This window comes from Ursus americanus, chromosome 14 (genome assembly GCF_024610735.1).
Source record: "Ursus americanus isolate L20-20 chromosome 14, mUrsAme1.1.p, whole genome shotgun sequence".
Taxonomy (NCBI): domain Eukaryota; kingdom Metazoa; phylum Chordata; class Mammalia; order Carnivora; family Ursidae; genus Ursus; species Ursus americanus.
The window spans coordinates 70,995,409-71,015,685 of record NC_142140.1 but is presented as its reverse complement, the minus strand read 5'-3'; the positions used below and the strand labels follow the sequence as shown (position 1 = coordinate 71,015,685).

Sequence of the window (20,277 nt, the reverse complement as noted above, 5' to 3'; positions counted from 1 at the left end):
TTTAATATTAAAAATACTGATTTTTAATATTGAAAATAAAAGCATTTAATATCTCTTAAAAGGCAACCACGCTGCTCTCTCTCTGGTGGGGGGGCGTCACGCAGGAGCTCCCATGCAGGGACTCCAGCCGCTCAGAGCCCTGAGGGCCTGGCTCGAGGGCTCCCCTGGGTGCTGCTTGGGCTGTGCTGCTGGGGACTGTGGCACTGGGGGGGTGGCCGGAGCAGGGGCTGCCACCTGAGCACAGCCTCTGCTGGCGGCAGTGGATGGACAAGGACCCTCTCGCCCCGAGCTCGGGGCTGCGACGGGGGCGCAGTGGGTAGGACGGCCGCCCTAGGCCAGAGCCTTGCGGAAGGCGCTCCAGGCATGGAAGCAGCGGGTGAAGGCGTGCTGCTCGTTGCCCTTGCGGACCAGGCGCAGGCGGCGCGGCCTCTCGTGCTCTTTGGATCGCATGTGCTGGATATACACCTGGCCGACGGGATGGGGCGTGAGCTGCGGGCCGTCCTCGCGGACCCCGGGCCCGGCCTCGGCCCTCCCCCCACGCGGCTCACCTGGCAGGCCTTCAGACTCAGTTTGATCTCCACCTGGCTCGTCTGGGTCCCCACCCACATGTAGACCTGTGGGGACAGCAGGGCAGGGGGTCTCAGGGGCTTCGGGGGCCTCAGCTTCCCAGCTAGTGGTGCGCGGGCTCCCTGGGCGGCCGGGTCAGCGGGTGGGGGAGGGGCCGTACCTCCTGGCCATTGTCCAGCAGCATGATGTCGTCGTCTGCCAGGTCATCCTGGCAGAAGTCCGAACACTTCTCCGTCACTGCGAAGTAGCCCTTCTCATTGGAGCACCTGGAGGCCGAGGGGCGGGAAGAGGCTGTGAGGGTGGCGAGCCCAGGCCAGGCCCGGGGGGAAGCCGGGGAGGGGTCTGGGCCCCGGGCTCACCGGAAAAGCCTGGTGTGTTTCATGTACTCGGCGTCATCATCGTAAGGCTTCTGGGCCCCGATCCCCACCCAAAAGAAGTTCTCGGGCTCCTCGCCTTCGTTGATGACCTGTGGGAAAGCATCTGTCTGGGCCAGGGCCCCGGGCTGCTCCCGCACGCCAGGCCATCCGCCCGCCACCTGCCCTCGTCACCTGCTTGCTGTAGGAGGCGTCAAACATGGTGTTGAGGATATCTTCCGCGAGCTTGGCCTCGTCTGGGTCCGACGCCCGGCCCACCCACGCGTACACGATGCCCTGGTTGTCCTCGCTCTCAAAGGGAACCTGAGGAGTATGCAGGGGGTTCCTGTCTGGGCCAGCCCACAGCCCATCACCCTGCACCACAGTCCCGCCACCCCCCCCCCCCACCTTGAGGATGAAGCAGAACTCGGAGTTGAGGAGGCTGGAGTCAGTGTTGATCTGGATGCACCTGGGGGGTGGGAGGTGTCAGCAAGGGGTCCCTGCTGGCCACTGCCCCCGCCTGCCCACCGCACGCTCCCTCCCCCCAGCCAGGCACCGGGTGCAGAGGGCGCTGCCATTGGTGCGAATCTGGTAGAGGCTGGGTTGCTGGGCACCCTGAGCCGCCTTCCTCTTGCCCCGATGGATGATAAACTTTCTCTTGAAATGGGACAGGAACTTGGGGTTCTCCTGCTGCTGTGTCATGCGCACCACCTGGGGGTACGGAAGCGTTAGGGGCAGCTCCCTGGACAACCCCCCCGGCCACGCCCCCCGTCGTCTGTCCCTCTCGAGGCGACAGGGGAGTGGCCTGGCGCAGGGGGCGTGGCCTGGAGAGGGGGTGGGGGTGGGGGCGGGGGCACGGCAGGCACACCTCCAGCTTGCCAGGGAAGAGGCTTTCGAACTTCTTCTGCAGGCTGAAGGTGAAGGTGAGCCAGCCCATGTTGGAGGCTTCCCGGCCCTGCCAGAAGTACACGATGCACTGGAAGTCCTCCTCGGGCTGCTTCTCCTCTGCCTCAGCCGCGGCCTCCTCGCCTTCCTTGCCCTCCGCTCCCGCTTTCTCCTCTTCCTTCTCTTCCTTCTTCTCCTCCTCCTCCTCGTACTCCACGGGCACCCAGTACCTGTGGGGGGGGGTTCAGAGGGCGGTGAGCGGGGGCTCGAACCCCCCAGCCTCAGGGGAGGGGCCGGGCGACCGAGGCGCGCCGCGGCGGCACCTGCAGAGGAAGACGTAGCAGTCCTGCGTGTAGAAGTGGCCGAACTCCTCCTCCGGCAGCCTCGCGAACTTCTTGCCCTCCAGCACAAAGCCCTCCATGCCGTCCAGGTCCTCGTTCCACTCCTCCATCAGCTGCTCGGCCTGCAGGCGACGGCCGCTAGTCACAGGGCAGGGACCCGCACGGAGGCCCCTCCCACTTCGGCAGGGTCCCGGCCGAGTCCGCCCCGCCCCGCCCCGGGCCCGGCCCCCACCTCCGCCAGAGCCATGGGCGGCTGCCGCGGCAGGAACAGCGCGGTGAGGTCAGCCTTCATCTGATCTTTCTTCTCCGCGTCGCGTTTCACCTTCCCGGCGAGCCCCGGGCCCTGCAGCACAGCCTCCGCGTTGCGCGTGTAGTCCACTGTCAACACGTCGTCCCAGTTCTTGAACTTGGCCTTGAACACCTGCCGAGAGGGAGAAAACACGAGCTGGAGTGACGGTCTGGTCGGCCGAGGCTTGGGGGCGGGGCCTAAAACAAGGGAGGGGCCTCGATGCGGGGGCGGGGCCTGACAGGGTGGAGGGGAGGGGCCGGGGCGGGGCCTGTGCCCGCACTCCGCACCTGCGCCTCGGTGCCCTCCAGGCTGCGGCTGACCGCGGCGTGGCGCGGCCTGTGCAACATCCCGCACAGCTCCTGGCCCAGCTTGAGGGCGGCGGCGCGCACCAGGCGCGGGGACTTGCGGCCCAGCCAGATGAACACGTCTGACCAACAGTCCAGGATGTATACGCAGCGCGTGTCCAGGAGGCTCTGCAGCTGCAGGGCAAAGGCCGGAGGTCAACACCGATGCCGATGCCGGGCCGCCAGCGAGGGCTCCCAGCCCCCGCGCCCTCCTCCCTCCGTGGGCCTCACCAGCCGCATCCTGGGCAGCAGCTCCACCTTGGGACGGGTCTTATGTTCCACGGAGAGCTTGTAGTTGATCTGCGGCAGCTCCAGATAGCCCAGGCCCAGGCCCACCTGGCGGCAGGAAGGGTGGGCGTGGCACGGGCGGGGTCTGGGGCACTGGAGCCCCCCTCCCAGCAGCCCCCTGCTTTGCTGCGGGCGCTCAGGGCCACTGCCTGCTCCTCTTTGGACCTCCCTCTGCCGATGTTTGCCTGCCCTCTCCAAGTCCTTACTGTCATTCCTAATTCTTTAACTGCCCTCTTCTTTAACTGTCCACCCCTAGGGGCTTCCCGTCACCTACAGAATTAAGGCCAGGGTCTCAGGCCTGGCACCCAGGCACGTTGCAGCCTCCCTCTCCAGCCCCACCTTCCTGGAAATACACACTCTGACACCCCTTCTCACGCCTCACTCAGAGCCAGCCTCTGGACCTCTGCGCTGGCTATTTCCTGTCCAGAAGGTGGCACCGTCTCCCCACCAAAGTCCACATGAAGACCACGGGCACCACAGTGGTGCCCTGCTGACCAAGTCAGGGCAGCGCTGCCCCGCACACCACAGCTCACCTTATACAGCTTGGGCTGAGGTGGCCAGAAGTCATCGGGCACGTGCTTCTTGATCTCAGAGGGCTCCCCGCCTAGCGCCTCCCAGAACTCTGGGGGCTCCTGACCTTGCATCAGCAGTGTGATCTCTGCCTTCCCTTTCCGCTCATTCTTGTTAATTTTCTCCGCAAAGAGCCTTGGGGGGGGGGGGGGTGTATGCAAAGCCCTTCGTGAGTCCCATGCCCCTTAGATGACAATCTGTCTTTGCAGAAAATACCCCACCACGTCCTCATACCTGGCCTTGGTAGTGCTACTCAGTGTGGCCTGGGTCCCTCGCCACACATAAATGTCCAGCCCTTGATCCAGCAGGAAAACAAACCTGAATAGGAGGGGCCGGAAGGGCAGTGATGGACACGGGTAGCGATTGCCCTCATGCCCTTGACCCTGCCCCCAAACCCCGTGATAGGGTTTAGCCCCCTTGCTGGTCCTGCTGAGTTCAATGAGACAGGGGTTAAAAGGGTTGCTGGGAGGCGTTTTTTTCTAGAACCCAAAACTGCTCCCAACTCGTGGGGAGGAGATGTGAGTTCAAGCACTCCCCTCCTGGAGGCAGGGGGGCCTACCTTGGGTCCAGAGAGGCCCCCTTGAGAGGCACAGGCTCCAGCTTGATGTTCTTTTTCCCATACACGCGGTACATCCTGGGGGCCAGAGCAAGACTGACTGGGGGGGGGCGCAAAGGGGCCCATTCGGCCCTAACACCCTGTCCCCCAATCCTTCCCAGCTGAGCTCAGGTCAGCGCCAGCCACCCCCACACACCCTCACCTGGTCACATAGTGCGTGTCCTCCACAGTGTAGAAGCCACTGGCTGTTCCACCCTCGATGTACGAGATGTCATTGTCAAACACCTGTGTGGGTGAGGGCGTGGGCCTTCATCCCTGAGCCATCCCCGTCCCCACCAGACCCCACCTGCCAGGACAGGGCCGTGTACAGTCGCATCAGGTGCCACCCACCCGTGATGAAGGTACGAAAAAAGGAAAGAATAAGACCTGTGTCTAAACAGACACGTATTAGAGCGTTAGGACAGAAGAGTGTATGCGTTTGCTCCTGTTCAGGCTCAGGTATACACAGCATGCTGAGAACGCGGTATCCGGGCACGGGGCCAAGCAGCTTTATGTAAGAGGGCAAGGGGTGAATCAGGGGAAAATCTTGTGGGGATGGGTGTCTACACATAACCAGCTGGCCGAGAGGACAGCACAGCTTGCTCCCAGCGCGCTGTCGGGCTCAGGGTCCGGCCCTAGGCCCCGCCTCCTTGGTCCCAGCCGGCAGCACCACCCCCTAGGTGCTATTGGTCCCAGCTCCCCAGCTGTCTCTTCGCTCCCCTGGCCCAGGCTCCCCACCTTTGGCCTTATGTAGCTCTCCTGACCCTACTGTCTATCTGAGGTCTCAACCCCCCCCACCTTTGGTCTCAGCAATGCGAGCCAGAGGCTTTCGCCCCGCCCGCCAACCACGCCCAGTCCCTGATCACGCCCACCAGGTCCCACCCAGCCCCACCCACCGCCCCGCCCCGCCCCAGGCCCTCCCCTCCAGCGGGCTGGCACCTGCAGGAACTCCTCGCTCTCGTCGCCCATCTCCTCCCGCACGGTGCGGCACTCGGCACCCAGGTAGTTACGCAGGTTCACGGCGTGGATGGCAGAGCAAGCCTTCTTGTCCAGCGTGGCCTCCCCGCCGATCCAGTAGTAGATCTCCCAGTTCAGAGAGCCACTGTCATCCAGAAAGGTCTGGGGGCGGGGGACAGGTCGTGTCAGGCCTTGCCGGGGCATTCCGGCTTCCCAGCTCACTCTGCAGAGGCCAGTCGAGCCGCCCCAGGGTGGGACGCCCTGATGCACTTCAGCCTGGACCACCGCCATCTGGCCCCCTTTGCGAAGTCCTCCCCCTCTCACCTTCCCTCAACAAACAAAACTGCGGGGTGGGGATTCTGAGCCACCTAAGGTTCCTGGGGGTCCCGTGGCCCCCAGCAACATGCCCGACCCTCACCTTGAGCACGATGTAGCAGTCAGCCTCGTAGAACTTGCCGTGGAAGGCTTCCTCCACCAGCACGGGCACGAAGTTCTCGATCTGCCAGATGGTCAGACCAGGTAGCTGGCCCACGTCCTCCGTGAAGAACTCAGAGTAGTCAAGGCGTGGCTTCTCCAGGCCCTGGTCCCAGCGCCGTGCCTTGCCCCCAGGGGCTCGGGTGTCAGTACTCTCCTGGGGTCACAGTCAAAGGCGTGGCTTGCCTCTACGCAGCCACTCAGTCTGACCTCTTTATTTGCTACCCACCTCAGGGCCTTTGCACGGGCTGTTCTCGCTACCCAGCACCCACTCTCCCTCTTGGCCTGGGTCACACAGTCTGTCTTAAGCAGAGCCCAGGGACACTCACTCCTGCCCCAGCCCCTGGCCTGGCTTACCTCCTGCTTTTTGTTCTTCTCCTGGGCCACATCCGACATGCCCTTCAGCACCTGCTTAGCCTGGTCATCCTGGGCCGAGTCCTTGCGCCTCCGGAGCCGCATCTTGCGAGCCAGGGGGTCCTTGGGCCCGCTTCCTGCTTGGGGGGGGGGAGGAGTACACAGCTGGACCCTGGCTGGGCTTGCCCCCTCAGGCATCCAGTCAACCAGGGGCCAACCTAATGCACCAGGATCCAGAAGCCGTGTGTGCCCCCCCAATGTATAGATGGGTAAGTTGAGGCCCAGAGAAGCACCCCCTCAGCGTCCCGGCCAGACTTGCTCTGCTTACCAGCTGCTGCCGCAGCCACTGTGGCGGGCGAGGCACCTGCCAGCCGCAGCTGGTTCTGCAGCGAGAAGTCGATGTTGTACCACTCGGCCGCGCGGTCCGCGGGCTTGGGAGGCATGACCAGGCTGGGGTTCTCCCGCACGTCCAGGACCTGCCTCGGGGGAGGAGCAGAGGTGGCGCTGAGCCTGAATCTACCTCCCAGTCACACTGTCCCGGCTTTCTTGCTCCTGGCCACCAGGGGCCTGGGCTCGCACCCCAGCTCTGCAGCTGCCCCTCGGGGCTCCGCTCTTCCCATCTGTGAAATGGGACCCTGCGGGCTGGTCGTGGGGCTTAGAGGATGCTGTCAAGCATGGTATGGACACAGGGGTATGGTTCGCCCTCTCCCTTCCGTGGCACTGGCACCCCTCCAGGGCCCTCTGCCGGGTCCCCCCGACTCCAGTGACCCTGCCTCGTCCGGTCTTTCCTGAGGGGCTGTCGTCACCTCCGGCCTCCCCACCGGGCCCCTCCTCCCCCTCCGCGCCGGCCCTGGACTGCCCGGACCTCGATCTCCGTCAGGAAGTGGATGGCCTCCGGGAGGGTCACCAGGCGGTTCTTGTTCAGGACGAGTTTCCTCAGCTTCGTGCACCTGTGAGGACGGAGCCGCGGCCTCAGGGACGTGACAGACGAGGTGTGGGGGAGGCAGGGAAGCCTCGGGTCTTGGAGATGGGCAGCCGGGTAGCCCAGCTAGTTAAGACAGCAGCGGGTTTAAAGAGGCCAGGAACGGCAGGAGAGGCAGAAGCAGCTGGAACACGAGTCTCCTCACAGCTAAGTGACTGGGAGGGACGTACAGTGACCTCTACGGAACAGCATTTCTCAGAGAGGCCTTCTGCAGAAATAAAGGCCCCTGGATATGAACCCCAGGACACTAAAACACGTATTCTGTCCTCACACTGGCTTGGAAGCCACCGAGGGGCCCTCTCTTCTCTCCAAGTCCTGAGAAGGCCACGCAGGTAGACACTGTGGCCTCCAGAGGGATGCAGATGGTGCCGTGTCCCAAACCCACATGGCAGGGGAACCCCTCCGGCCTCATCCCCGTGCGTGTCCTCCGTCACTGTGCCGAGGGGCACCCATACTGGGAAGCGCTGGCACAGGACTGTGTGGGCTTTCTCCGCAAAGCCGAATCAACCCGTCCATCCTGCACGCTGTGCAGAGGGCACAGGGTGGGCTCTGGCTACGATGCGGGGGTCTTCTGTGCCATAAGGCCTCCCGCCCCCACGCGCCCCAGCACCTGCACAGGCTCTCAGGGATCAGCTCCAGGTTGTTGCTGGCGGCCATGAACTCCTCCAGGCTGGTCAGCTTGCCGATGCCCGAGGGCAGCCCGTCGAAATCCAGCTTGTTGGAGTTCACGTACAACTTCTTCAGCTTGGCGAGCTTGCAAATGGCGGACTGGAGGGGAGACACGGGCATGGCGGGCGGGGGCGGGAGTCAGGGGCAGGAGCCAGGGCAGCTCAGCAGCCTTCCCTCTCCCAGCCCGGGCCTGCACGTACGGGCAGCGAGGTGAGCTGGTTGCGGGACAGGTTCAAGGTCTCCACGTGCACCCACTGGTCGATGCACAGGGACAGCTCCGTGATCTGGTTGCTGCTGAGGTTGAGGCGGCGCAGGCTGGGGAGGGTGTACAGGCACTCGGGCACCCGCGTCAGGTCGTTGCAGGACAGGTCCACATCTGGGGTGCGGGGGGTGGTGCATCAGTGGGGGCCCCCACAGCCAGCTCCAGGGGCAGGAGCCCTCATGAGAGCCCCAGCTCCACCGCCTCCAGGCTTTGTGGTCTTAAGCAAGTTTCTCCGTTTGGAAAACCCTCCTCACACCAGTGGGTCTAGGCATCAAGCCAGTGCTCATACCTTGGAGTTACCACTAGTCATCACAGTAATGAAAGAAAGAAAGAACTGTGATGTAACTAGATCCTTTTCCCTCCAGGAGGTGGCCAGGAGAGCAGAGTCAATCCCGTCCTCCATAAGGAAGCCAGGGACCCGAAGGGGCCAGAGCCCATGGAGAGCACCCAGGGGCTGCCCACCTGCGAGGTTGCTCAGGCCCTCCAGGCTGGTGGGGAGGTTGCTCTGCGTGCGCTGCGTGTTCCTCAGGTGCAGGGTCTGCAGGGCCGTCAGAGCAGGGAGCTGCCTGCAGGGACAGCCGAGAGCATGGGGCTGAGAGGGGCTGAGAAGCCCAGGTCAGGGGCGGCTGGGGTGTGGGGGACACAGAACACCGGACTGAGGAAGGGCCCGATGCTTTGGAAGGGTGGGGCCTGAGGGGCCCAGCCCTCTCGGGAGGGGTGGGGGTGTGGTGGGCCCGGGGCCAGGTGGCCCGGGTGGGCTCTGGAGGGGTGTGGTGTACGGAGGCACCCACCGGAGCTGTGCGTGCAGCAGCGGGTTCCCATTGAGCACGAGTGTCTGCAGGTGTACCAGGCGGCGCATCTGTGGGGGCAAGCTCTCCAGACGGTTCTCACTGAGGTCCAGGTACAGGAGGTCGGTGAGGTTGATGAATAGCTGGTTGGGGATGGTGTCGATGCTGCGGGAGGGTGGGGTGAGGCAGGCAGGGGGCCGTCAGCGCCAGGCGCACAGCTCCCGGGCCCAGAGCACCCACCGTGCTGCAATCCCACCCCCTGCCCCGCCCGACAGGAACCTGTTGTGGCTGAGGTTCAGCACCAGCATGTTCTTGGCGTTCTCCAGCTCCCGTGGACATTCCGTCAGCTGGTTGTAGCTCAAGTCCTGGGCAGAAGCGGGGCGGTCAGGGCAGGGGTCTCAGGGGCAGTACCACCCTGCTGGGCCTCTGCCGGCCTTGGGGATGGGGGTAGCACTGAGGAAGGAGTGGATGAGGGGGTTTCAGAACCAAAGGGAGATAGCTGGGACCCTAACAGAAAGGGTGCCTAGGTTAGGGCTCTGACGCCGTGAGTGAGCTCAGGCAAGGCACTCTGTGCCTCAGTTTCTCCATCTGTAAAAGGGTTTACCAGTGGCTGCAGGGACCACTCTAACAGATGAGGACTGACTGGGGGGTCAGCACAGAGGCCAGGTAGGTAGGGAATCACTGACCAGAACTGAGAGGTCGTCCAGCTTGAAGATGTCATCAGGGACTCCGGAATTCTTCAGTTTGTTGGCTCGAGCCACGATGGCCTGGAGAGAAACCACAAGAGTCCATGATTTCCAGCTTACACCCCCAGGACGCAGCAGAGAGATCAGGGAAGGACAGAGCCTCGGGAAGCCCACCAGAGGCCCAAGTGCTGTCCCAGCCTGGCCTTTGCCCACAGTCCCTCCACCTGGCAAGCTCTTCCTGGCCTCCTGATGAGCTCCTATTCACACCTCAAAGCCCAGCTCACATGTGCCCCAGAGCCCAGCACGGGGTCCTCAGGGTACCCGAGGAAGAGCTTCCCAATTCCAAGATAAGGGGGTAGTTCTGAGACAGAGTTTCTAGGACAGAGGGAGAGGGCTGGACCAGAGCAAACTCAGAATGCAGACTGGACAGCAAGTCTGTTTTCTATCCTCCCAGGGCTGAAACTGCAGAAGGTCTGAGCGGGAGAGAGGACAGGCCACAGGATGGCGCCACGACTGCAAGCAGCAATGGGGCTGCTGCCACCTTTCCTTCAGCCCTGGCATCTGTGCAGGGCCACACCGTGGCTTCGTAGCTGTCACCCGGTGAACCCTCCTGGGAACGTGGAAGGAACTCGTCCAGGGTCATGCAGCCAGAGAGCGGCAGGGCCCAGATCTGAACTCAGGTCGTCCAGGTCCAGAGGCTCTGCTCTTAACGTCTGGCCTGAGGGAACAACCCTCCCTGAGGCCTGAAGGGTCTAGATGGGGGCCTGAAGTTCTGGGATGTCAGAGGTTCCGTGGAGAGCACAGGGGCGACAAGACCACCCTGATCACCCTTCTTCTGGGCCAAACCCCACTCTACCCCAGTTCTTCTACTGCCTGGCCATGTGACCTCAGCCTTGGGCAAGTGACCTTGGGCAAGTGACCTGGCTCTCTGGCCAAGTGTCTTCATCCGTGAACTTGGTGAGGGTCAGGATTATATGGAAAAACCCAAGAGGAAGAGTTGGAACAGTGCTTGGCTTGTACCAACCGTTCTTAATGGTACTTGTTGTCTAAAAATGAGTGGGAGTTTGGGTTTTTACCTTTCTCCCTCATGCATTACTGACCGCAGGGCATTATCGTATCTCTTCATCTTTAGGAACAGGCGTCTGAGTCTGACCTGGGATGGGCAACGGTGCTGGTCCAGCCTGGGGTCTGGCCCTACCCTCAGGCCGCTGGCTGGTCTCCAGCCCCCACCCCTGAGCTTGATGGCCTGTGGCAGCACTCACCCTCAGTGACGGCAGGCTGGACAGCTCCCCGTGAAGCGTGGTCAGGTTGTTGTGGCTCACGGACAAGTGCTCCTGGGCCAGGACAGGGGGGCAGAGGCTCAGCAGTGTGGGTAGGGCGCCTACAGAGACCCCATCCGCCACCAAAACCCTGCACCATCCAGGGGACCCTCAGACACACAGGCCCAGGCCACCTCTTGCAGCCTCCTTCCCTCACCCAGCCCAGTCTTTTCTTGCACACCTCCTGGGACAGGGTGCTCACTCCCTCCCTGCCGGCTCTGGTCATGGCTGTCAGCGTCTTCCTCTAGGTCATCTCCCTTCTGGCCGGCTCTGCCCACCTGGCCCAGCCCCATCCACAGGGACCCTCCCTGACTGCCCAAAGCCCCTTACCAGCTTCTGCAGGGCGCCCAACTCCTCTGGCAGGTAGCAGAGGCCAGTGCGGTTCAGCTTCAGCCACCGCAGACTGGTCATGGCCTTGACATTCTCAGGGAAGTAGCCGCCCTGTGGTGAGGGGGTCATGGTGAGACTGGTCTGGGCGAGGGGCGCCCCCGCTATACCACCCTCGGTGGCCCCCATGCCCATGGGAGCCTTTGGAAAGCAACAGAGTCACCTCTCAGCAGCTGTGCAACCGGGACAGGTCACCTCGCCACTCTGTGCCTCAACTTCATCAACGGAACGGGGTGAATAAAAGCCCCCCATGACAAAAGCGTGAGGACAGACGAATCATCAGGATGGCTGTTGGCCTAAAATCTCTTGTTGTATTCTGAGCCCTGAGCAGGCCAGGACGGAACTGGCTTGTCCCCAGTGCCCCGCTGTGTGGTTAGCTCGGCTCAAATGCCTTTGCCCGCCATTCCAGGCCCTCGTTAGGCCGCCAGAGATGGGGGTACCCCTGAGCCTCCACCAAGGCCCCGCCTATGCCCCCACCTGGCCATCAGCATACAAGCCGTTCTCTGCAAGGTCCAACCCCCTGTGTGAGGCCCGAGGTTCCCGGCACAGCCTCGGTCATGCCTCCGTGAATACCTCCGAAAGCCCACGCAGTACCCCTAGCCCTTACAACAAGCAGTCTGAGGCAGCACGGGCCTTCAGGGCCCTTGGCTGGTGTCCCTGGCCCCTGACAGCCACATTCCTGGCTGGTGACTGAGGCTCCTCCCGTCTGGAGAGGTCAATGAGACCCCAGGTGAGGATGGCAGGGATGCGGGCAGAGGAAAGTGGTGTGTGCACACGTGGGTAAGTCCAAGAAGGCCCTGCTTGCCTCCTCAGCAGTGGCCCAACCCAACCCCAGGGAAAGCCTGGGCCCCCCACCCGCGCAGACCCAGGCTGACACTACACTCACCCCGGCCTGAGTCGCTCACTTACCCACCCTGCCGCCCAGGCTGACCCTCCCTGAGCTGGGCCAGCTCTCACTTCCGCTCCTGCCCAGCCTCCTCTGGTCACCAGCACTGCCCACCTCATCCCTGATCCTCTAGAACCGTCTCACTCACCCACGGGCTGGAAGTCCGGACCACACTTCCCTGTGGCCCCAGGCTATCAGTCCCTCAGTCTACCAGTCCCCGCCATCCCCTCCCCAGGCCTCACACCTGCTGAGAGTCTCCACACCAACTAATCCACGCCCCCAAGAGGGCTACTTAATTGCCCTTCACCGGATGAGAAAACCCAGGCTCCGAGAGGGGAAGTGACTTGCCCAAGACCACACAGGATGGGGTGGTGGTGGCAGGGACAGGGCAGTGATGAGTGTGCTCCAGACCCGCCCCCGGCAGCCCGGTAGCAAAGCCGGCCATGAGTCAGGGCCTGGCTTGGGCATGTGACCTCAGAGGGGCGGGGACGGAGGGCCGGGGAGGCGGGAGCAGAAGCCCGCAGACCCCCAGGCCACTCTCCGGCCCGGGCGGGGCCCAGACCCCCGGGCTGGGACACGGGGTGGGGGCCCCCAGCTCAACCCACTCCCTGGCGTGACTCCGCGCCCCAGCGTCCGCCCGGCCCTGGCCGGCCCGGGTCTTCCCGTGCGGGCCCTGAGCGGGGGCACCCGGGGTCCGTTCCGGGCGGGGTCGCGAGCGCCGGGGAGAGCCCCACCCCGCGCCGTCCGCGGTCCCGGGCGGCGCAGGGCCGGGAGGCGGGCGGGACAGGAAGCGGAGACCGGCGCGGGCCCGAGCGGAAGAGACGGCCCGGAGGGAGGTCGGCCCCACGCCCGGCCGGCTCACCTTGAAGTCGTTGCCGCTGAGGTCCACGCCGCGCACGAACGGCAGCACCCCGGTGGCCTCCATGGCGCCGCTCTCGCTGCCGGGCCGGGCCGGGCGCGGGGGGCGGCGGGGCGAGCCGCGGGCTGGGCCAACGCCGGCCCCGCCCCTTTAACCCGCCCCCGCCCGGGCTGGCGGGCAGGCGGAGCCCCGGCCTCGCCCCTAGCCAGCCCGCGCACCGGCGCGCCGCGGGGAAGCGCCGGGCCCGCTGGGCGCTTTGGGCCTCCCTGGGCCTCAGTTTCCCCGTCTGTTCCCTGACCGGAGGGGCCTCGAAAAGTCCGGGTTCCCCCTGTGCTCCCGAAGCCTTCGTAAGCTCCAGGCTAAGTTCCAGCGGCCTATGGCAGGGCTGTATCACAGACCTTCCAGGTCCAGGCGCTGTCCCCTGGGCTGCTGCAGCAGCTGAAACTGGCCATGACCTCTGCAGAGATTATGGACCCAGGCCAGGGGCGCACGGACCCGGGAGTCTCTATCCCCTCACTGGGCCCTGCATGGCGACCGACGGTAGCAGGATGCCTGGGTCCTTGGGTCCTAGGGCTCTGGGCAAACCCTAGGTCTGCTCCTGGCCTCAGTTTCCAAATTTGTGAAATGCTTCCTAAGGCCATCGCCAGAAACGAACAAATGCAGGTGTAGATCGCAACATACAGCAGGGGCTCAATAAGTGGCATGTTATTATTATTCCCGAGTAAAACCAACACCCACCCTTGTCTCTGTTTATTTCCTTGCTCCCCCACCAGCCGGCACATATTAGGTCCCCCAATAAATAAATGCCGAGTGAACCACAGGTTACATGCACAACCATCCTTCGCAGGAGAGGAGGGAGCCTTGTAATACCCATTTCACAGGAGAGAAAACTGAGGCCAGAATGGAGAAGTGGCCCGCACACGGTCACACGGAGCAGATGGCAGGGGTAGCCTCCTGAGTCACGCTGTGTGCCCGGCGAGCCAACAAATAAAATAACGAAGCCACCACGCCACACTGAGAGGTGACCTAAAGGGTCAGGCAAGCAGGCCTTCGTGCCAGGTACCACCTGTTTGCCGGGCCCCGGAAACAGCATAAGCCCTGACAGCTTTCTCTACACCGCTGCCTCACACGCAAGCACACACGCCTTCACAACGGGCCCTAGGGACCCGCTCATTCTGAACCCGGGTCACCGCCCCCACACCGCCCTGTATCTAGTCCGGAACACAGCCCTGCGCCTTTAAATCTGGAGTGCGTCCGAGAGTCCCGCCCCCGAGGGACCGTGTTTGTCTGCGAGAGAGCGTGGCCCGCTCGTCATTGGCTGAGCCGCTCAGTATTTTGGAACGTGGGCGGGGCCTCGGGCGCTCCGATTGGAGCTTGTCTGAGAGTGTCGGAGGTCAGCGGCCACCCCCGGGGCCTTGGTGTTCGGTTCCCGGGTCCTCCGAGTTCCATTCTCAGGCGGGTCTGGGCTCGGGCGCCCAAGCACACCCGCTGTGTCCTCCGGTCGCTGTGCTGAAGCCGCGACGCACGTACAGCCGGAGTGTGGCTGGGCGGCCCTGGTCACCCAGGCCCGGGCGCGGAGCGTGCGTCGGACGCAGGTCGGGGGCGTGGTCTCCGCCGGGACCCGCGGTCAAGGCCCGGGAAGGAGGGAAGGGCTTTGGGCCCCAGGCTGGAGTTCGAGTGTCTAGCCTGCCCCTTCACGTCTTGGGCACATCACTGCATTGCTCGGGGCCTGGGTGCCCTCCCCGTGAACCGGGCCCACAGGCCCACCAGGGGTTGCCGCGCGGCCCGCTCAGCCCCGGCGCCGGGCAGCAGGTGTGGCGGAGGAGGGGAAGGACGGGAGGCATTTCAGGGCGCCGAGTCGGGTTATTTTTAACCACCCGCGCCCTCCAGCTCTTCCCGGAGTTGGAAGGCGGTTTGGGGCCTGCGCGACCCCGCCAGGGGTTGGGCGGAGTCCAGTTTAGGCAGGAGGTATTGAAAAAGTTTTACAGTTTTCAAGTGGATTCTTGGTCCCGCTGGAGATAGCTGGCAGTATTGATCAGCGATGAGGAAACTTGAAGTGGCTGCAGGGCCTTAGTGGGTCCCCCCCGCCCCAGCCTTTGACCAGCTCAGGCCCCAGAGCCCTCTTGTCCTATTTTTAGTCTGGGCAAATTGGGGGCGGGGGTTGGGGCTGACTCCCGCAGTGATTCAGGGTTCAACTGCTCTAGGCATCTCTTCACCAGGCTACCGAGCCCTGGGCACCCACGGCCGAGCTGAGAGGGCACAAGTCCTTGGTGCCCGAGCTAGTCTGAGCCCACGGTCATCTGCTCAAGCAACCGCAGACAGTTCTGCCTGGTGTCTGACTCGTCCCCTGAGTTCGCACCTGGGTCACACACCCCCCTCAGCTCTCAGGGCCTGAGTGCAGAACCTGAGGCTGGAGCCTGGTGGCCTGGGCCTGGGAAAGATCTCTGCCTCCACTTCCCAAGTCATACCCAACCTTACAGTTCTGGACTCCCCACTTGTAAACCCTTCTTCACCACGCCTCTGCCATTTTACAGGTGAACAAACAGCTTTGGGCCCTCATCTTCCCTTCTCTGCGGCTTGGGCTTCCAGCCTCTGAGGACAGCTGCTCCTCTACTCCCACAGCCCCTGCCATTGTCCCCAACCTGAGGGGCCAAGAGAGGCCCCTGTCCAGAGGCACTGGGCCAGTTCTCTGTTTTTGGGGGGGGGTGTTCTTATTTATTTGTTTGTTTTTAAATAATCTCTACACTGAACTTGGGGCTGGAACTCAACTCCGAGATCAAGAGTCAGATGCTCCACTGACCGAGCCAGCCAGGCGCCCCGTTTGGGGTCTTTAGAGTTACTCTGCTTGCTGCCCCCACAGCCAGGCCTTCAGCCTTGACTGGCATGCGCCTCCCTGGGCGGCCTGGGCCACCTCACTCATCCTGTCCTTTGACTTGATTGCTCTCCCTCTGGGGGATACCCTGTTGAGATGGGGGGGGGATGGAACTGTGGCCCCCTGAGCTTCACTGAAGTTCCCTCAAAGGCCTGAGGGGCCCTCCAGTGCAGGCTGTCTGGGACCCCAGGTTGTATGTTCTCTAGACCTTGGTTTCCTCCTGCTTGTGGTTAGGAGGCAGGATAAAGCAGCCTCGAGACGCTGGCTGCAGGCCCCAGGAGACTGGACTGTGGGAGTGGGCAGAGTCTGGACGCTTTGCAGTCATGGGTCCAGATCTTGAAAATGGCAGTGCCGATGATAAGACTCACCTCACGGTCTTGGGTGATGTCAGGGGTCCTTGAGGGTGGGATGGAGAAGATGGGCCTCACTTTCTGACTTGACACAAGTCTCGGGGCCTTTGTACAGGAGGTCCCCTCTCTAGGGCGTGGGTCAGCTGTTTGCAGGTTGGGGAGAGGGCGCTTGGGCAGCTCCCCATCTCCTCCCAAGAAACCCCTTCTGAGAAATTCCCAGGAATGCCCCTCACGGGCTGTACTCATGGCAGTCCCAGCACGATGGGGTCTGTCCCACTGCCAGCCTGGCCACCCCCCCCCCCCAGAGCTGTCTCTACACCCCGGCTCTCTTACAGGCAGACAGACCATGGCAGAGTTCTCCCAGAAACGGGGGAAGCAGCGCGATGAGGTCCTGGGCGGCACTGTGGACTTCCTCCTGGCCAATGCCCGCCTGGTGCTGGGCGTGGGCGGGGCCGCCGTGCTGGGCATTGCTACCCTGGCTGTGAAGCGGGTAAGGCCAGGCTGAGCCGCTTACACCTGCGGCTCCCAGAGGACAGCAGGGCTGGGCCTGTAGCAGGGGGGCACCTGGGGGTGGGGGGAACTGCCCAAGGTGGGCACCTGCTTCTCTACCCCAGCAATCTGCTTGGCGTTGCCCCCGGCTTTGGCATGGCCCCCAGGCCTCAGATGCTCTGATCCGTGTCATTCTGCCTGCAGCTCATCGACAGGGCCACCAGCCCTCGAGATGAGGATGACGCCAAGGGGGACAACACATGCCTGGAGGAGAGCTGGAAGGAACTGAGCCTCCTCAAGGCCACGCCACGTCAACAGCCCCGGACCCCACCTGCTGCCCTCAGCCAGCCTGTGTCACTCGCAGCCCCCTCGCCAGCTGCTCCAGGTGAGTGGCGCCCCCGCCCCCAACCCGGGTGGGTCCCCCTCTGCTGGTCCCATTTGGGTGATGGAACCCGGGCTCTGCTATTGACTGGCCGTGTGACCTAGGCAAGTCCCTGCTCGTCTGAGACCGCGGCCTCCAGGTATGTTTAACGGTGGCCCGTTTCTCTGCCCTCCTAACCTCCTGGCTCGTGCCAAGGCTCCTGCCACCGAGACATGGACTTGGAGGGTGGTACTAGAGCGCAGCAGCAGCGTTAGGGCAGTGAGGGGCCCAGGATGGGAAACTGAGGCCCGGCACCTATCTTCCCACTCTACACTGTTTTAGGGCGTTGGGGATCTGGGCCAATGAGACTTTGTCATCTCGTGCTCACTCTATGTGAGACCTTGAGCTAAGCGCTCTCTTAGGTGGTCATTTTACAGCTGGGGAAAGACGAGGCCCAGGATGTCACGCAGCTAGTAATTGGGTGGAGTTCTCTTGGCTCCGGACGGGGTCGGTCTTCTCACATGCTCTCTGACCCCTTCGTTCTGCAGCGGGGCCCGCAGACGCCGGGCCCCAGATGTCGCCTCCACTCAGCTCCCCCGCACCGCTGTGCCTGACGTTCCAGGAGAAGCTGCTGGCGTTCGAGCGGGACCACGTGACCATCCCAGCGGCGCACGTGGCTCTGGCCAAGCAGCTGGCCGGTGACATCGCCCTCGAGCTGCAGGCCTACTTGCGGAACAAGTTCCCAGAACTGCCCTTCGGGGCGCTGGTGCCCAGCGGGCCGCTCTACGACGGGCTGCAGGCGGGGGCGGCCGACCGCGTGCGTCTGCTGGTTCCCCTGGCGCTCGAGGGGGGCCTGTGGAGCCTGGTGCCCGGGCTGGACACGGTGGCCAGGGACCCTCGCTGCTGGGCCGTGCGCCGGACTCAGCTGGAGTTCTGGCCCCGCGGGAGCAGCCCCTGGGACCGCTTCCTGGTGGGCGGCTACCTGTCCGCGCGCTTGCTGCTGGAGCTGCTTCGCAAGGCCCTGGCCTCCTCCATCAACTGGCCGGCCATCGGCGGCCTTCTCGGGTGCCTGATCCGGCCCAGCGTGGCCTCGGAGGAGCTGCTGCTCGAGGTGCAGCACGAGCGCCTGGAGCTCACCGTCGCCGTGCTCCTGGCTGTCCCCAGCGCTGCCGTCGAAGAGCCCCTCCTCCTGGCCTGGCCCCTGGAGGGGCTGGCGGGGAACCTCTGGCTGCAGGACTGGTACCCGGCAGAGGCCGCCCGGCTGCGGGCCCTGGACGAACGCGACACCGGGAGCCGCCGGCGGCTGCTGCGGCTGCTGTGCGGCGTGTGCCGCGGCCACCCGGCCCTGGGGCGGCTGGACCGGAGCCACCTGAGCCAGGTGGTGCTGCACCTGGGGGAGGCCGAGGCGGACTGGGCCGAGGCGGCCCTGGGGGAGCGCTTCCTGCAGGCCCTGGAGGCGCTTATCGACAGCCTGGAGCGGGCCAGCCTGCCCTGCCACTTCAACCCCGACGTGAACCTCTTTGGTGGCCTGCGTGCGGAGGAGATCGACGACCTTGGCTTCGCACTGTACAGCGGCCTGCAGGCCCCTGAGTGGCTGCTCTAGCTGGGTGGGGACGGGGCGGCCGGCACTCGTTCTGATGCGGGTGAGCGGGGGCGGGGGGGGGGCGCTTCCCCTCCAGGCCTTTGGAGAGCACTTTTTCTCTTGCTTTAGCCAGAATAAAAGAGGGTGCGTTCTGTAAGCCCACGGGGTTAGCATGTACGTGGGCAGCAGTCATGGGAGCCCCCCCCAAGCCCGGAGAGCTCGGCTGGGGGGCACCTGAGCGCGGCTGGGCTGCCTCTGGGGACAGCCCTGAGCGCCGGCCATGCACACATGCCCCGTCAGCCCTTGGGCCGCCCCTAGGACTCTGGGCTCGGTCCATCGTCACCAGCAGTGAACGCACTGACAGAACCCGGCTTCTGCTGTCCTAGGCAGGGGATACAGGCAGCTCCATTTTTCTGTCGAGAGGGTGAGTTAGCGCTTTCCTCGGGTGCCAGCTGCAGGCATCTCGAGGCTTCCAGGGCTGGGTGGTAAACACCGTGTGTCTGTTTCGTCCCCCAGGGGCCAGAGTCACCTGCTGCCCACCCCGGATTGCAGCTCTGGGGCGGATTTGAAGGCTGCGTCGTCTCCCGACGTCACATGCGTGTCTAGCTGGCTTGTGGAGCTCTCCCCTCTAGCCTGGGGCAGGAGCTGTCGGACGTGCTGCCCATCTCATACCTCAGGGGAAGGCCCCTTTCTCTCCACCTGGGCTGTTTGCTCTTCAGGAAGCCAAGGTTCCCTGTGCTGCCCGCCTTGCCTGGAGCGGAGGACGCCCCATTAGCTGCTGCTGGGCCCCGTTCCCCCGCCCCAGAGAAGCCGGCGGGGCAGGTCTGGCCTCCACAGTGCCACCAGGAACTGTGCCCCGCCGCCACCTGAGTTCTCCCTGAAGCCTGGCACGGGTGGGGAGGGGGTTCCGCCTCACCTCCCAGGCATCCCTCCTGCCTGGCTTTGGTATCCTTCTTGCCAAAGCAAAGCTATGCCTCAAAGAATGTGAGTAGAATAAAAGGAAACATTCAGATGTCTGTGTGATTTGTGCTGGGCTCTTACACACAGCTCTCTGGAGTTCTGGAAGCTGGGCCACAGGTCTTGGGATCCGCCTGGAGGAGTCAGGGTGTCATTGGAAAAGTAGGTTGTGTGGAGAGAGTATTACCGGATTCTTGGTGTGATGTTTCACTTTAGTGACGGGACCCAACGAGTGAGGGGTTTCTTCCCCCCGAAGTGCAAACTCTCAAGCCCCCACTGTGCTTTTTGTGGTGGGTAGGGCTGCCCCCAAGCCCCTCGGCCAGCATGTCAGTGTTCAGAGAACTGTGATGTCTCTTACCTCCCTTGCCTCTCCTTATGGCCCAACAAATGGGGGACACACCCCCCATAGGGAAGCGAGAACATCTCAGGGTCCCCACAGGAGCCATGGCTGGGGCTCACTTCCTTTGTCACCACAGATGACAAGTGGGGCCTCAGGGGGGCTCTGGGCCGTGAGTGTCACCACAGCCGCTGTTCCCATTCCCATGCGGTCGTATTTCCTGAGGCAGCCCCCACCCCTTTGAGCGGTGAGTTGGTGACAGGGAGCAGGATCAACGTCCCTCTCATCTGAGGGCCAGCACATGGGACCCATGAGCTGCATCTGTGCACCTCGAGAGGTCATGAGGGCGCTCCTCAGGGGCACTCAGGTGGCTGGGTGGTGCCACAGAGAGGCTGTGGTGAGGGTCAAAGGGCAGGGGACGGGCTTAGCCCAGGTGCATGCAGATCACCTGGCTTGGGGACTCGTGCAGATGGA

The 20,277-nt window shown here is 63.7% G+C and overlaps 2 protein-coding genes across 7 annotated transcripts; one reads left to right on the top strand and one right to left on the bottom strand.

Annotated features, from left to right (window-relative positions):
- Positions 1-20: 20 nt before the first annotated feature.
- FLII (FLII actin remodeling protein) lies at positions 21-13,015 on the bottom strand. Of its 2 annotated transcripts, none has more exons than XM_045778237.2 (30): positions 12,859-13,015; positions 11,054-11,164; positions 10,667-10,738; positions 9,405-9,485; positions 8,998-9,083; positions 8,722-8,883; positions 8,393-8,496; positions 7,869-8,044; positions 7,610-7,767; positions 6,883-6,967; positions 6,346-6,493; positions 6,021-6,157; positions 5,608-5,820; positions 5,172-5,351; positions 4,396-4,478; positions 4,197-4,271; positions 3,872-3,955; positions 3,601-3,772; positions 3,011-3,115; positions 2,723-2,914; positions 2,379-2,567; positions 2,129-2,268; positions 1,789-2,035; positions 1,477-1,631; positions 1,329-1,389; positions 1,116-1,244; positions 927-1,033; positions 728-833; positions 549-614; positions 21-465 (listed from the first exon to the last, which is right to left on the bottom strand). In XM_045778237.2, the coding sequence occupies exons 1-30, from the start codon at positions 12,919-12,921 to the stop codon at positions 331-333; spliced, it is 3,822 nt and encodes a 1,273-aa protein (XP_045634193.1). In that variant the 5' UTR covers positions 12,922-13,015; the 3' UTR covers positions 21-330. The 2 variants fall into 2 exon arrangements, with proteins under 2 accessions (XP_045634193.1, XP_045634194.1); XM_045778238.2 differs by having other exon boundaries at positions 6,021-6,154.
- Positions 13,016-14,209: 1,194 nt separating this feature from the next.
- On the top strand, positions 14,210-19,521 carry MIEF2 (mitochondrial elongation factor 2). Of its 5 annotated transcripts, none has more exons than XM_045778261.2 (5): positions 14,210-14,450; positions 16,417-16,567; positions 16,771-16,951; positions 17,476-18,570; positions 19,026-19,521. In XM_045778261.2, the coding sequence occupies exons 2-4, from the start codon at positions 16,424-16,426 to the stop codon at positions 18,528-18,530; spliced, it is 1,380 nt and encodes a 459-aa protein (XP_045634217.1). In that variant the 5' UTR covers positions 14,210-14,450; positions 16,417-16,423; the 3' UTR covers positions 18,531-18,570; positions 19,026-19,521. The 5 variants fall into 5 exon arrangements, with proteins under 5 accessions (XP_045634217.1, XP_087723813.1, XP_045634213.1 ...); XM_087867687.1 differs by having other exon boundaries at positions 14,310-14,450; positions 16,413-16,567; positions 17,476-18,534; XM_045778257.2 differs by having other exon boundaries at positions 14,310-14,450; positions 16,413-16,567.
- Positions 19,522-20,277: the final 756 nt, after the last annotated feature.